The sequence below is a fragment of the Carlito syrichta genome, unplaced genomic scaffold (genome assembly GCF_000164805.1).
Source record: "Carlito syrichta isolate Samal-C Ts95f unplaced genomic scaffold, Tarsius_syrichta-2.0.1 Scaffold313789, whole genome shotgun sequence".
Classification (NCBI taxonomy): Eukaryota; Metazoa; Chordata; class Mammalia; order Primates; family Tarsiidae; genus Carlito; species Carlito syrichta.
In genome coordinates, this window is record NW_007257885.1 from 138,054 (window position 1) to 151,730 (window position 13,677).

The following is a 13,677-nucleotide window of genomic DNA, read 5'->3' on the forward strand; positions in this document are numbered from 1 at the left end:
GGGAGATCAACAGAGCTTTCTTCTATGGAACTTCCTCCCCCAAACACCAGAGGGAACACGTGGGTACGTGAGTGTGCCATGTAGACCAGGAAAACTAGAGCTCAGCAAGAATACTATCCAACAGCACAACTGTTAGATGACTTTTTTTTTAGCCTAATAAGATATGAATGGAAATTTCCATTTTGAAAAAGCATTATCACAGAAGGCTATTTTAATTTAGAAGTTTCCCAAAAAAGATGTCTTCAGGCTATTTTCTACCCAGTAGCATTGGAGCTGAGAACTGAATTGCAGTATTTTAACAGAAATCAGACAGCTGTTGCTTTGAATTAGGATGTTTTGACAAATTTTGAATTTCTGTAATATCAGCTTGGTTTGATTTTTTTAAAGCATAGTATCTGGCATGAATTTTACTCTATCCACCACATGAAAAAACTGAATTCACTGCTTTCATAATCAGAGCAAAACTGTGGCTACTTAAATATCCTCAGCTAGCTTCTGCCATTCCTTTGACTGACTGCCAATGCCCTGGTTACAGGCTTGAGGTATCTGTCTTAGTTACTTTCACATTTCTACAAAGCAGAAAGATGGCAATCTCATTACTGTCTTTAAAAATGGGAAAGGTGAAACTAAGAGAAGAAGGAAAAGTAGAAAAAAGAGGCAGAGAGAAAGAGGAAAAGGAGGGAAGAAAGAAGGAGATACTGGTTACTGACAACCTCTGGTGAACAACACTGAGTTCCAGGAAGTCTGGGATGGGGATAAGTGGGGTTTTGCTATTGTTGTTTGTTATGCAAACAGTTTGAAAATTTTTACTACAAGCATACATATTTTTTGGATCAAAAATGCTATTTTAACTAATAAAAATAATGGCCAGGAGTGGTGGCTCATGGCTGCAATTCCAGCACTTTGGGAGGCCAAGGCAGGAGGATCACTTGAGATCAGAAGTTGGAGGCTGCAGAAAGCTATGATTGTGTCACTGTACTCAAGCCTGGGAGACAGAGTAAGATCCTGTCTCTAAAAATAAAAATAATAAAATAATAATATTTTATTTTATTTATTTATTTTTGAGTTGGAGTCTCACTCTGTCGTCCAGACTAGAGTGCAGTGGCTGCTCCCAGCCTCTGCAGCCTCGATCTGCTGGGTTCTGGCAATCCTTCCACCTCAGCCATCCAAGGAACCGGAACTACAGGTGCACGCTACCACGCCCGGCTGGTTTTTGATTTATTGTAGAGATGAGGTCTTGCCAAGTTGCCCAGGTAGGTCTCGAACCCGTGGGCTTAGGCAATCCACTCACCTCAGCCTCCCAAAGCGCTGGGATTAGAGGCTGAGTCACCGAGCCTGGCCTAGTAATAATATTTTAAAACATCATAAAGAAATTCAAGGCACCTCTATCTCCATGGCCATACTTGGTGCACTCAGCCACAAAAGCAGTAGACAGACGTTGCCCACACTACTGAAGAGGCCTGCGGATCCCAGAGCAGGTATGGCCCAAGATCCTGATCCCTACGATGTTCAGTCAAGGCCAGAGACCCCATCACACACAACACATAGTGGTTCAGGCACCTTTCATCATCTGCTGGGGATGAAATGGAGGAAGATACTGTACCATCCCCATTCCAGAAGAGGAAAACAGAAAAGAAAACTACCTCTTTTCTCCCAGAGGGAGCTGAGGCCCAACCATTTCCTCCACATTCTCTCACTTTCTCTCTTTTTTTTTTTTGAGTTGGAGTCTCTGACACCCAGACTGGAGTATAGTGGCACACTCATGGCTATATCATGACCTTGACCTGCTGGGCTCAGGTGATCCTTCTGCCTCAGCCTTCAAAGTAGCTGGAACTACAGGTGCATGCCACCACACCCAGCTAGTTGTTTGATTTATTGTAGAGAAAAGTTCTCGCCAAGTTGCCCAAACTGGTCTCAAATCCCTAGTCTCAGGCAATCTTCTCAGTTCCACCTCCCGAAGTGTTAGGATTACAGGCATGAGCCACCACGCCTGGCTAGCACTCTCCCATCTTATCTGAACTGCCATGTCAACATGTCACCTCAGAAAGTTAACTCTGAGGAATGACCTTGGGTGAGGTGAGCACCCCCCCACCTTTCCTTGTTCCCCTCCCTGCCCCACCAATGGAAGACCTTCTCCTGGTAAGTGTGAAAGTCTCCCTTGTCCTGTCCCTCTCAGTACCTGTCAGGGCCTTGGTGTAGGCCTTCTTGCTCTCACGAACCCCCTTTTGGGCCCACACATGCACCATGTACTCCACGCCCGGCCTCAGACCCGTCAGGATGGCGCTGCTCCGCTCCTTGCCCACCGGAACCTCCTGGGTCTCTCCATTGGCAGAGGTGTAATGCACTACGTATCTATCAATGGTGGCCTGCACCGGGTCCCAGGAGATGGTGGCTGTATTCTCTGTCACCTGGTCAGTCACCAGGTTTTTGGGACCGTCGATTTCTTTTTTGAAAAGATTTAGAAAAGGCAGGACTTTAGACCCCAGGGAGGGTATTCCATCCCCACCCCATCCATCATCAGGCTTTCACTCATGTATCATGAACAGTGGCAGAGTTCACACGAAACAGGAGTTGAAGAGTACTGCTTTCCACTTTCCAGGGAAACAAACCACTGGACACTAAAGCTGGAAGGAATCAGATCTTCTCCAAGTGTGTCAACATGGACATTTTCTGTCCTTGCGATCCTCACCAAAATAACAATAAAAATCTCCGGGACCACAAGACAAGCTACCAAAACTTCTGTTGATCTGCATGGGGTCTGGTTATTTTCTTTCACAGAACTGAAGAACTGAGAGGTCATATCTTCCAGCCTTCTTGACTTAGAAAAGGGGAGGAGAACGTAAGTCCAGGGAAATGAGGGTTATTGCCAATGGCTTGTGTGAAATCTCCCTCTGAATACTGAGCCCTCCCAGCTCTCATGGACCTGCTGGCTTTCTCCTGCCCCTCTCTCCTGTGTCATCAATCTCTCCTTCTCCACCTTGAAGCCCACATAAGCAGCCTAGTATCTCCCATCCCTCCCCACATCATCCCATTTCTCTGCATCCCTGAACCTACAGACCTCTCGAGAGAAACAACTGCATCCTTGACTTCCCACCTCCTTGCCTGCTCACCCCTCAGCTCAGCCACGTTTATGTCTTTCCACACCACACCACCTCACCTCCTAGTTAAGTTAACCAACAATGTCTGTGCTACCACATCAAAGGAAAGCATGCCATCCTCACATGACACGACTTTCAAGTAGCATTTGGTAAGTCAGATCCACTCCCTCCTTCTTCAGATACTCTCAGTTCTTGGCTTCCATGACTACACACCCCTGATTTCCTCCTAACTCCCCAACTCCTTTTCCTCAGCTCTTTGTTAGCGACCTTCAAAGTGCTGGTGCATCCAAAGCTCCTTCTCTCCCTCTCTCTCCGTTTTCCTCAGGTGACCTCACTGGTGCCCATGGCTTTAAACACCAACCAGATGCTCACTGCCCCACAGTCTGTATCATTCCTGAGTATCTCAAACTTAAATATTTAAAAGTCTTCACATTCCTTTCCAAACGTATTAGTGCTCAATGTCCCCTCTCAAAAAATGGTACCCCAATCTTCCATGATGCTCAAATCAGCAGCATAGGTCACACATGATTCCTCATTTTCTTCCTATCCCACAGGTCATCTATCAACAAGTACTATCAGTTATGCCTCAAATATATTCCCAGATACGCCCTCTTCTCTATCCCTCCTGCCATCTCACCCGTCCAGACCATCATTCTCTTGCACCGACCTTTCTAGTAGTTGTTTTGCTAATCTTCCCACTTTTACCTTTGTCATTATTTCCATTCTCCTCAGCATAGGCTGGAAAATGTTTTCTGAATGAGCACTGTATCATGTCGCTCTTCTGATCAATTTGTCTTCGAGGCATCACGTGGTCTTGTATGACCCCCACCCCGCCCCTTTCACCTCACCTCAGGCACCCTGCTGTCTCACCTCCATGCCCCAACAATACAGTCTCTTGTCATCCTTCAACCATCTCAGGTGCTATTCTAGCTGAGGGCCATCACGCTACTCCTCCTTCTGCCCAATGTGGCCAGTTTTCCCTGATACCCGTCCTCCCCTTCTTCTACACGCACACCGTCCAATATAACTCTTCACAATGATGGAAAGATCCTATAATCTGCACTGTTCAATACTGTGGCCATTGATCACAGGTGACTGCTGGCCATTTAAAATATAGCTAGTCCAAATGAGGAAATAATTTCTTATTTTAATTATTTTTAATTAACTAAAATTTAAATAGTCATGTGTAGCTAGCAGCTACTATGTTGGACACGATGGTATCACAGAAGTGAATGCTGGGCGAGTGGTCATCCAGCTAAAGACCCTATTTCCCAGCCTCCCTTGGAGTAACGTCGGATGCTGTGCATGGGATCTAACAATGGAACAGGAGAAGAACAGATGTGGGCAATGTTCCAGTCATCTCCACCCTTCGCTATGCCCCTGCCCACCACTGGAATGTGAACGGGAAGGTAAAGGAAGGCAACTTCTTAGGGCCGCTTGAGCAACAATACAGAAGGATTCTGGGTCTCCTAGATAGGGAGCTATCGTGTCACCTTGGCCATTCCACAGAAAGGAATGCACTCCTTTCTTGTTTATGCAACTGTTATGTGGGTCTTTCTGTCAACACTTATCCTATTACTACTCACCCATCCCATCTAGAAACATTCCTACCCTATATACACCATGTCATCTCCTCCACAGAACTTATCGTAATATACAGTTATAAATTTGTTCATTGTCTACCTTTCCCACTAGATGTCAAGATAGTAGAGACCACATTTATTTTGTCCACCACTGTATTCCCAGGCCTAGCACCACTATAGTCCCAGACGATGCTAATTACAAGTCAGCTGCCTGTTGATATAAACACAGGGATCCAGCTGCCTAGGTCAATACCTGTTCCTCTCTACCACACTGCACCTGTTCAGTCAAGCCTAACCAAAATAGCCTGCCACAAAACAGTCTTTTAATCAGTGGTTTTAGAAAATTTATATTATTTTTACATTATTCTCTATAATTTTATATAGCTCAGAGTCACAATGGTTAAAAACTTAGGCTTTGGAAAGAGCTTTAAGACATTTGTGGGACTGCTCAGTCTAAGACCACCCAGTGGGACAGGTTCATTACTATGCATTGTTCTTTCCTTGTGTGAATAAAAATTTTTTATAGCAGACTCTCCTAAAACAATCAAAAGTCTGAGGTTGCAGACTCCAAAAGTGACTGCATTATCAATCAGTAACAATAGATCAACCTGCATCAACTACCCCAGTATGTTATCCTCTTCCCTCCTGTTACCTGTCGGAGCCTTTGTGTCAACCTTCTTGCTCTCCTGGTCCCCCTTCTGGGCCCACACATGCACCATGTACTCCATGCCTGGCCTCAGGCCCGTCAGGATGGCGCTGCTCCGCTCCTTGCCCACTGGAACCTCCTGGGTCTCTCCATCTACAGAGGTGTAGCGCACCATGTACCTATCGATGGTGGCCTGCACAGGGTCCCAGGAGATGGTGGCTGTATTCTCTGTCACCTGGTCAGTCACCAGGTTTTTGGGACTGTCAATGTCTGAAAGAAAAATGATAGTCAATATGCACTATTAACAGGCCCAAGAGTGTAGAAATTGGGGGCAATTTTGCTTGGGGTAAGACCCTTTCATGTTTTGTGGGTTTTCCATCTCCTGTTCTGTTTTACCTGTTTTATGGACATCATCTTCTCTCCCCAGATATACTTGGCTCCTCAAGTAGAAAACACAAAAGACCAGAATCTGACAAGTTGGGTTATTACCACTCCCAAGAGTTTGACAAAACAAATCTCTTTATTCAAGTCCAGGCATGTCTAACCCATGGCCTGCAGGCCACATATGACCCACAACAGCTAGTAATGCGACCCCACAAAATCTTTTAGCATCATGTGTTTTAGCATTTATTTTCTTTGTGAGTCCATGTGTAGTTCCATCTTTGAAGTTCACAATCACGCTTTATTCATGACATTGCTTTTTGGCAGCACGTATATTTGTGAGCAACTGTTTTCAATCATGAAGCACACGAAGAGCAAAACTTGAACAAATATTTCTGGCGAGCACCTTTAGAACTCACTAAGAATTATGAGCACTTCCATTGAACCAGACATTGATAGATTAGTTTTATAAAAGCCAGGGTCAAATTTCCCATTAGCTTTATATTGTTCTCATTTTTCTAAACTTTATAAGAAAAAAATATTAAAAATAAAAGAAGTCTTATTATGTACATATACTAACTATATTGTATAATTTATGTGCAGCCCAAAACGATTTCTTTTTACTTGATGTGGCTCAGGGAAGCCAAAAGGTTGGACACCCCTGTTCTAGTCAATGGGCAGGATCCAGAGTTGAAGACACAGACTCTGCTAACAAGGAACTAACAGTTTTGTGTCTAACATCATCTCAGTGAAGACCTCTCATACTAGAAATTCTAAAAGCCAGATCCAAACATAATCTTCTGGAGGAAGAAAGTTGCATCCTATTCTCCTGTGTCCCCAGTACCTGTGTAGAGGACAGGGCACAGGAAAAGTGCCCAATACGTGAGAAGTGTCATTAAATGAGTCAGCAAAAGTAAACCCTATTTTGATATTCTCTAGCAAATCACAGATTCATTGTCATGCTAGTTTACTGGCTAAATCACTGTACAAAATGTGTACATATATCTCTTTTATAGTAATAAGAATGTAACACAGGAGATATCCTTATCCTCAAAACTCTGGCCCACATCCACACTACCATTCCACAGAGAGGAATACACTCCTTTCTTGTTTACACAACTATTATTTGGGTGTTTCTCTCAATGTGTATCCTATTACGACTCACCCATCCCATCTACAAACCATCTCTACTATGTTATTCTCTATACTTACACCATGCCATCTCCTGCATAGAATGTATCATAATAATTTATCATGAGTTTGGCAATTATAATAGGACTCATTTGTAGCAAAGCAAACCACATCCATCTCCTTGCAGATGTAAAGTCTACATTCTTAAAGTCAATTTTTCAATAGACCATTAGTAATACTACTTTATTTTCATTTTCTGTTCCCACTCACTAAGAAACCCTCAATATTACATACAGCAAAAATCCACACAATCAAAAGAGGAATTGGTGGGCATGACCATAGAGTCATAGCTTGGAGACTGCCATGTAGGCCTGACTTGTAAGAAAACCAGTTAAAGGGAAGCAAGGGATGATGGTGGGTGCAGCATACTATGAAGGAATACCATTCTGCTCTTCCATAATCATCAATTTCTGCCAATGTCAGAGAAGGAAAACAAAACTTGACCACTCATCAGCTTAGCATGATAGATCTTACATTGCCAAAGAACGATGCTCCTTACCTGTTGGAGCCTTGGTGTCAGCCTTCTTGCTCTCCTGGTCCCCCTTCTGGGCCCACACATACACTGTGTACTCCATGCCTGGCACCAGACCCGTTAGGGTGGTGCTACTCCACTCCTTCCCCACCAGGACCTCTTTGGTCTCTCCATCAGCAGAGGTGTAGCGCACCACATATTTGTCAATAGTAGCCTGTACTGGGTCCCAAGAAATGGTGGCCGTATTCTCTGTCACCCGGTCAGTCACTAGGTTCTTAGGGCTGTCAATTTCTGAAAGGAAAATGCTGATCAATAAACACCATTAGCAGGCACCATTTTGCTTGTGGTGAGCAGTCTACTGTTATGATTTTCCTTTATCATACATCAGTTTTCAGTTGTTTCATAGACATAGATCTTATCACCATAGCTGGTACTTGGATCTTCAAGGAGGCAACCCAGGAGAGTAGAATGAGCACTACATCCAGAGTCAGATGAGATAGGTTCTAGTTTCAGCCCAGAGAGAAAGGGAGAACCCTGGGATGAAGTCTGCTAACCAGGAGTATAATCCCAGCACTGTCATCAGCCATCTAGGAGAACTAAGCTGTGTCTGGCTGGGCCTCAGCTTCTTCATCTGTAAAAGCTGGGGTTTGAGTTAGATGGACTTCAAGGTTCCATCAACAAATATTTCATATATGTATCTAATTTCATAACCGACTAACTTGTTTTTGTGACCTTGAGCAAGTTGCTTCACTTTACTTCTGTATTTGTAAAATGGGATTGTTAATGGTTATTGTATTTCTCTGGGTAACTCTGTAAACCAAAACAAGAAATATCAAGTAGAAAAAGAAGCTTTGAAAATGCTAAAACAGGCCGGGCTCAGTGGCTCAGCCTGTAATCCCAGCACTTTGGGAGGCCATGGCGAGTGGATTGCCTGAGCCCACAGGTTCGAGACCAGCCCGGACAACTTGATGAGACCTCGTCTTTACAATAAAAAATTAAAAATCGCCGGGCTCGGTGGCTCAGCCTGTAATCCCGCACCTTGGGAGGCTGAGGTGAGTGGATTGCCTGAGCCCACGGGTTCGAGACCCACCTGGGCAACTTGATGAGACCTCAACTCTACAATAAATCGAAAAATTAGCCGGGCATGGTAGCACATGCCTGTAGTTCCAGCTACTTGGAAGGCTAAGGTGGAAGGATCGCCGGAGCCCAGCAGGTAGAGGCTGAGGTGGCTGGGAGCAGCCACTGCACTCCAGTCTGGGCGACAGAGTGAGATTCCAACTCAAAAATAAAAAAATAAAAAATAAATTAAAAATTAGCCGGATGTGGTAGTGCATGCCTATAGTTCCGGCTACTTGGAAGGCTGAGATGGAAGGATCGCCGGAGCCCAGCACATCGACGCTGGGGTGGCTGTGAGCGTGCCATTGCACTCCAGCCTGGGCTATAGAGGGAGACTCCAACTAAAAAAAAAAGAAAGAAAGAAAGAAAGAAAAGAAAATGCTAAAATATTAGTGTTTACAGCTCTGAAGCCACAGAGTGTTCACAATTCAAAATGTCATCAAGGGCAACCTAACCTCTCTGCCTCAATTTTCTCCAGAAGGAAAAAAAAGAAGGCAGGAGGAGATAATATGAGGGCGTCTTCTTCAGAGCTGTTGTATTATATGTGTTAATAACATGTTCTCTGGTGTGACGCCGGCAAGTTGCCCAACTTGAACCCTCTAATGCTCAGTCTCTGTATGAAGACAACCAAAACAATGAATAAGCAGCTACATTTTAACAAAAATAACTAAAGAAGAGTGCAGGAGTATATCAAAGAAATAACAGAAACTCTGGTGAGCACAGAAACTCAGGATAGCCACAGAAAGAACAGAAGGAAACACCAGGACCCCACTATGCTATCCCTCAGCCAGGATCAACTTAGAACCAAGAGGAACTTCTTTTTATGGCAAAGTGGTAGGCAAGAGGATCCAAGCAGTCCCCAACCACACCTTAGACACCTACAGTCCTCACCATTCAGACCCCCTGCAGTCCTCACAAGAGTTGTGATCAGCTGAGGGACCTGCCTGGTGTCCACACAGCTGTGTTACCCCAGAGAAGGAGCTGATATTATGCCCTGTCCCCTGTGGCCCACACAGTTACTACAATATGCCATCTTGAAACTGGAACTACTGCTGGAGTGTGTCTTGATCTGGAGGCAAGCAGCCATGACATCCTTTCATCCCTGAGGCTAACCTGCTGTCAAACCACTCCCACCCAGTGGTTTGACATCCCAAAGCTGAGCTGTGAGTAACTATTATAACTTTCCTCATGGGGTAAAGCAGTGGCAGGAGTGCTCCACCGACCTTTCCTATCCTCTAGGACCAGAGCTGAAGTTTCTCTCCTGGGGACACAGTGCTTTGGCAGAGCCCTGCATCCCAGGGTAATGATGTCTTGGTTGCCCAGAACAGCCACACACCCCAGGTCTGACCTGAAGCAGCACATCACCTCCTAGGGAATCAGTTTCCTGGCTAAGCTGAGCAGCTACACAGTCCAGGGCTGAGTTGAGGTAGTACCCCATGTCTCAGAAAACAGAGTAGTGGCTGATCTCACCCCAACCTACAGGCCAAGAACTCTAGTATGCTGCTTTCTTGTGGCTAGGTTAGTCTCCTGGAATCTGAGCTGCTGAGGCACCCATCTCCTCAAGGAGAGGAGTCATTGCCATGCTGTGCCCTGCCCACAAAGCCCAACCAACAATGTGCTTGTTCATTCTGGGGCAATTGCTGCTGCTGCCCTCACAGCATCTGGGATACTGCCAAGTCCCACCATCCCACCACTACACAATGCCTCATCCCCAGGGACCTGAGTGTCACCAAGCCCTATTGGCCCCCAGTTTCCAAACTACAGCTGTGCTCTGCACCCTTCAGAGTACTCCTACTCCCCAACGTTAGAATCACAGTTACAACCCAATCCCCTGAACCTGAGCTGCTAGGGGGTAACTCAGAGTCACAGATCCTGGCACTGTGGGCAACCTACATGCAACCCTGCAACAGAGAGTGAACCTGTACCCCAAGACCCACATGCCAAAATAAGTTCACAAGACGCTGAACCTAGGACCCTGACCCCACAGCAGCTTTGAGCACCTTCACCCAGAACCCAATGGACACTAAAACTCAATTGCATGTGAAAGTATTTCTCTGAGAAATCCATTCTAGAAAGTTTAGAAGAAGCGATTGTTCCACCAGATGCACAGACTTCAATGCAGGGACTAAGAAATGTGAAAAGGCAAGGAAACATGACACCACCAAAGGAATACAATAACCCTCTAGTAACAGACCCCAATGAAAATAAAATCAATGAACTGCCAAAAAAGGAATTCAAATTAATGATCTTAAGGAAACTTAATTAGATTCAAGAAAATACAGATAGACAATTCTACAAAATAAGAGATATTTACAATATGAACAAGAAATTCAACAAAGAGGCAGATATAGAAAAGAGATAAATTAATCCTACAGCTGATAAATTCAATGAATGAAATTAAAAATACAACAGAGAGCTTCAACAGCAGACTTGATCAAGCAGAAAAGAGAATCTCTGAACTTGAAGATAACTTGCTTGGCACACTCAGTTAGAGGGAGAATAAAAATAAGAATTAAAAAGAGTGAAGAAAACCTGCAAGACTTATGAGACACCATTAAGCAAATAAGTATTTGTATTATAGGAGTTACTGAAAGGGAAGAGATGGAAAAAGGTATAGAAAATCTATTTAATGAAATAACAGTTGAAAATATCTCAAGTCTAGACAGAGATATGAATATCCAGATCTAAAAAGATCAAAGGTCCCTAAATAGATTCAACCCAAAGGGGTCCTTCTGGAGGCACACTGTAGTTAAACTATCAAAAATCACAGACAAAGAGAGAATCCTAAAAACAGCAAGAGACAAGTGTCAAGTCACATATAAGGTAATCCCCATTAAACTAACAGCAGATTTCTCAGCAGAAATCTTACAAGCCAAGAAAGAAAGGAATGATATATTTGAAGTACTGAAACAAGAAAAAAAATTTTTAGCCAAGAATACTATATCCAGCAAAGCTATCCTTCAGAAATAAGGGAGAAATAAATGTCTTTCCCAAACAAACAAAAACTAAGGGAATTTATCACTGCTTGACTGGTCTTACAAAAAAAATTCAAGAAAGTCCTGCATCTGGAAATGAAAAGACAATAATCACTACCATAAGAACATGTAAAACTGTAAACGTTACTGGTAGAGCATACATATAGAGTAAAAAGAGAAAAAAATCAAACAGTATCGCTACGAGAAAAAAAAACTAAGCTGTGATGATAAACAATAAGAGAGAAAGAAACAAAAGATAAAAAAACAAACAGAAAACAATTAACAAAATGACAAGAGTCAGTACTCACCTATAAACAATAACCTTGAAGGTAAATGGATTAAATTTCCCACTTAAAAAATAAAGACTGGCTGAATGAATTAAGAAAAAACATGATCCAATTATATGCTGCCTACAAGACTCACTTCACATGTAAAGACTTACATAGATTGAAAGTGAAGAAATCTAGAAAAAGATATTCTACGCAAATGGAAACCAAAAGTGAACTTTTACCTCCGAAAAGGGTAAACATACTTAAATCAGATAAAACAGACTTTAAATCAAAAATTAATTCAGCAAGAAGATACAACAATTCTAAACATATGTGTACTCAACTCTGGAAAACCCACATATACAAAGCAAATATTATTAGATGTAAAAAGAGAGCTAAACCCTGATACAATAAGAGTGAAGGACTTCAATACCCCCACTCTTAGCATTAGACACATGATAAAGACAGATAATCAACAAAGAAACATTGTATTTAAACTTCACTTTAGACCAAATGGACCTAAAGACATTGACAGAACTTTTCATACAACAGCCCCAGAAGCCACATCATTTTCATCAGCACACGGAATATTCATTACCCTGAAACCAAAGCCAGAAAAAGACAACAAAAAAAGAAAACCATAGGCCAACATTACTGATGAACATAGATGCAAAACCCTCAACAAAATACTAACAAGCTAGTATTATTAACATCTGTTTCTTGATCCTTTATAAATTCAAGCGATTATACTCCTCTATACCACACACACAGAAGCTACTCAAAAATATATTCACCAAGAAAATAGTAGTCATTTTCCTAAAGTCATTTGCTCATAGGTCCCATCACATATATTGGTTCAGGCTCTGACCCCGAGAAAATGTACCTTCTAACCCAAGGGCCCACACCCAAGGCAGGATCAATAGCTTTGAGATCCTTGACTGACCCACCATCTTCAGCCTAAAAAAGAGGTCGGAGAGGCCAATGAAGTGGGACATAAAAGAAATGGATTTACTTGGAAAAAGTTTCACTGTGAGTCCCAAGCTTTGAACAAGTAGTTTCAATGAGGTCCCTTACGGAGCTTGTTATGCATACCCTAGAGCAGCAGTTCTCAGTCTGGGGGGATTAATGATGTCTAGAGACATCTAAGTTGTCACAACAGGATAGGGAGACACCAAAGATGCTGCTAAATGTCCTGCAATGTACATGACAGAATCCCCATCTATCCTCCCTCCTAACCACTCACCTCTCCTCCTCCTGAGCCCTCACCTCTCCTCCTCCTCACTCCTCACCTCTCCTTCCTCCTGATCCCTCACCTCTCTTTCTCAAGACCCCTTACCTCTCCTCCTCCTGACCCTTCACCACTCCTCTTCCTGACCCCTCACCTCTCCTTCCTCCTGACCCCTTACCTTTTCTCCACCTTACTCCTCATCCCTCTCCCTCCTCACTCCTCACCTCTCCTCACTCCTGACCCCTCACCTCTCCTTCTCCTCACTTCTCAGATCACCTCACTCATGGCTCCCCACCTTTCCTCCTCTTCCCCATACCTCACCTCTCCTCCTCCTGACCCCTCCTCATCTCTCCTCAGCTAACCTTTCCCAGCAGTGTCAGACCTAGTGATTCAAAAAGGGGGCCAGCAAGTTGGAAGAACAGCACTTGAAGTACAAGAAGAGAAACACAAGGGAAGCTGAGCTGACAAGACATTGGCTTATTTTAGCTAATAAATCACTGTTATTATTTACATTTATCCAAAGGACAAAAACAAAAACAGGCATAGAAAGGGTTTAAACAGGCGAAGAGGTTTTTTTTTAAGTGTTTACTTATTATAATCCCTAGGTCTGGCTCCCTCAGCATGAGAGTTTCCTGCGTCTTCATATTTACTACCTGCCGATGTGAGGCATTTAGTGTGTTAACAAGGAGGGTGCATAGGCAGAGAAGAATAAAGGACT

At 43.5% G+C, this 13,677-nt stretch overlaps 1 protein-coding gene across 2 annotated transcripts in view; it reads right to left on the reverse strand.

The window, feature by feature from the left end:
* TNN (tenascin N) overlaps positions 1-13,677 on the reverse strand; it is a 64,885-nt gene that overhangs the window by 22,053 nt on the left and 29,155 nt on the right. Inside the window, exons 10-12 of one of the 2 annotated variants that reach the window (XM_008070586.1) lie at positions 7,399-7,662; positions 5,334-5,597; positions 2,180-2,443 (exon numbers count right to left, since the gene is read on the reverse strand). In XM_008070586.1, the coding sequence (XP_008068777.1) occupies positions 2,180-2,443; positions 5,334-5,597; positions 7,399-7,662 (792 nt within the window). The remainder of the gene's footprint in view (positions 1-2,179; positions 2,444-5,333; positions 5,598-7,398; positions 7,663-13,677) is intronic. The other variant, XM_008070588.1, reaches the window with a different exon arrangement.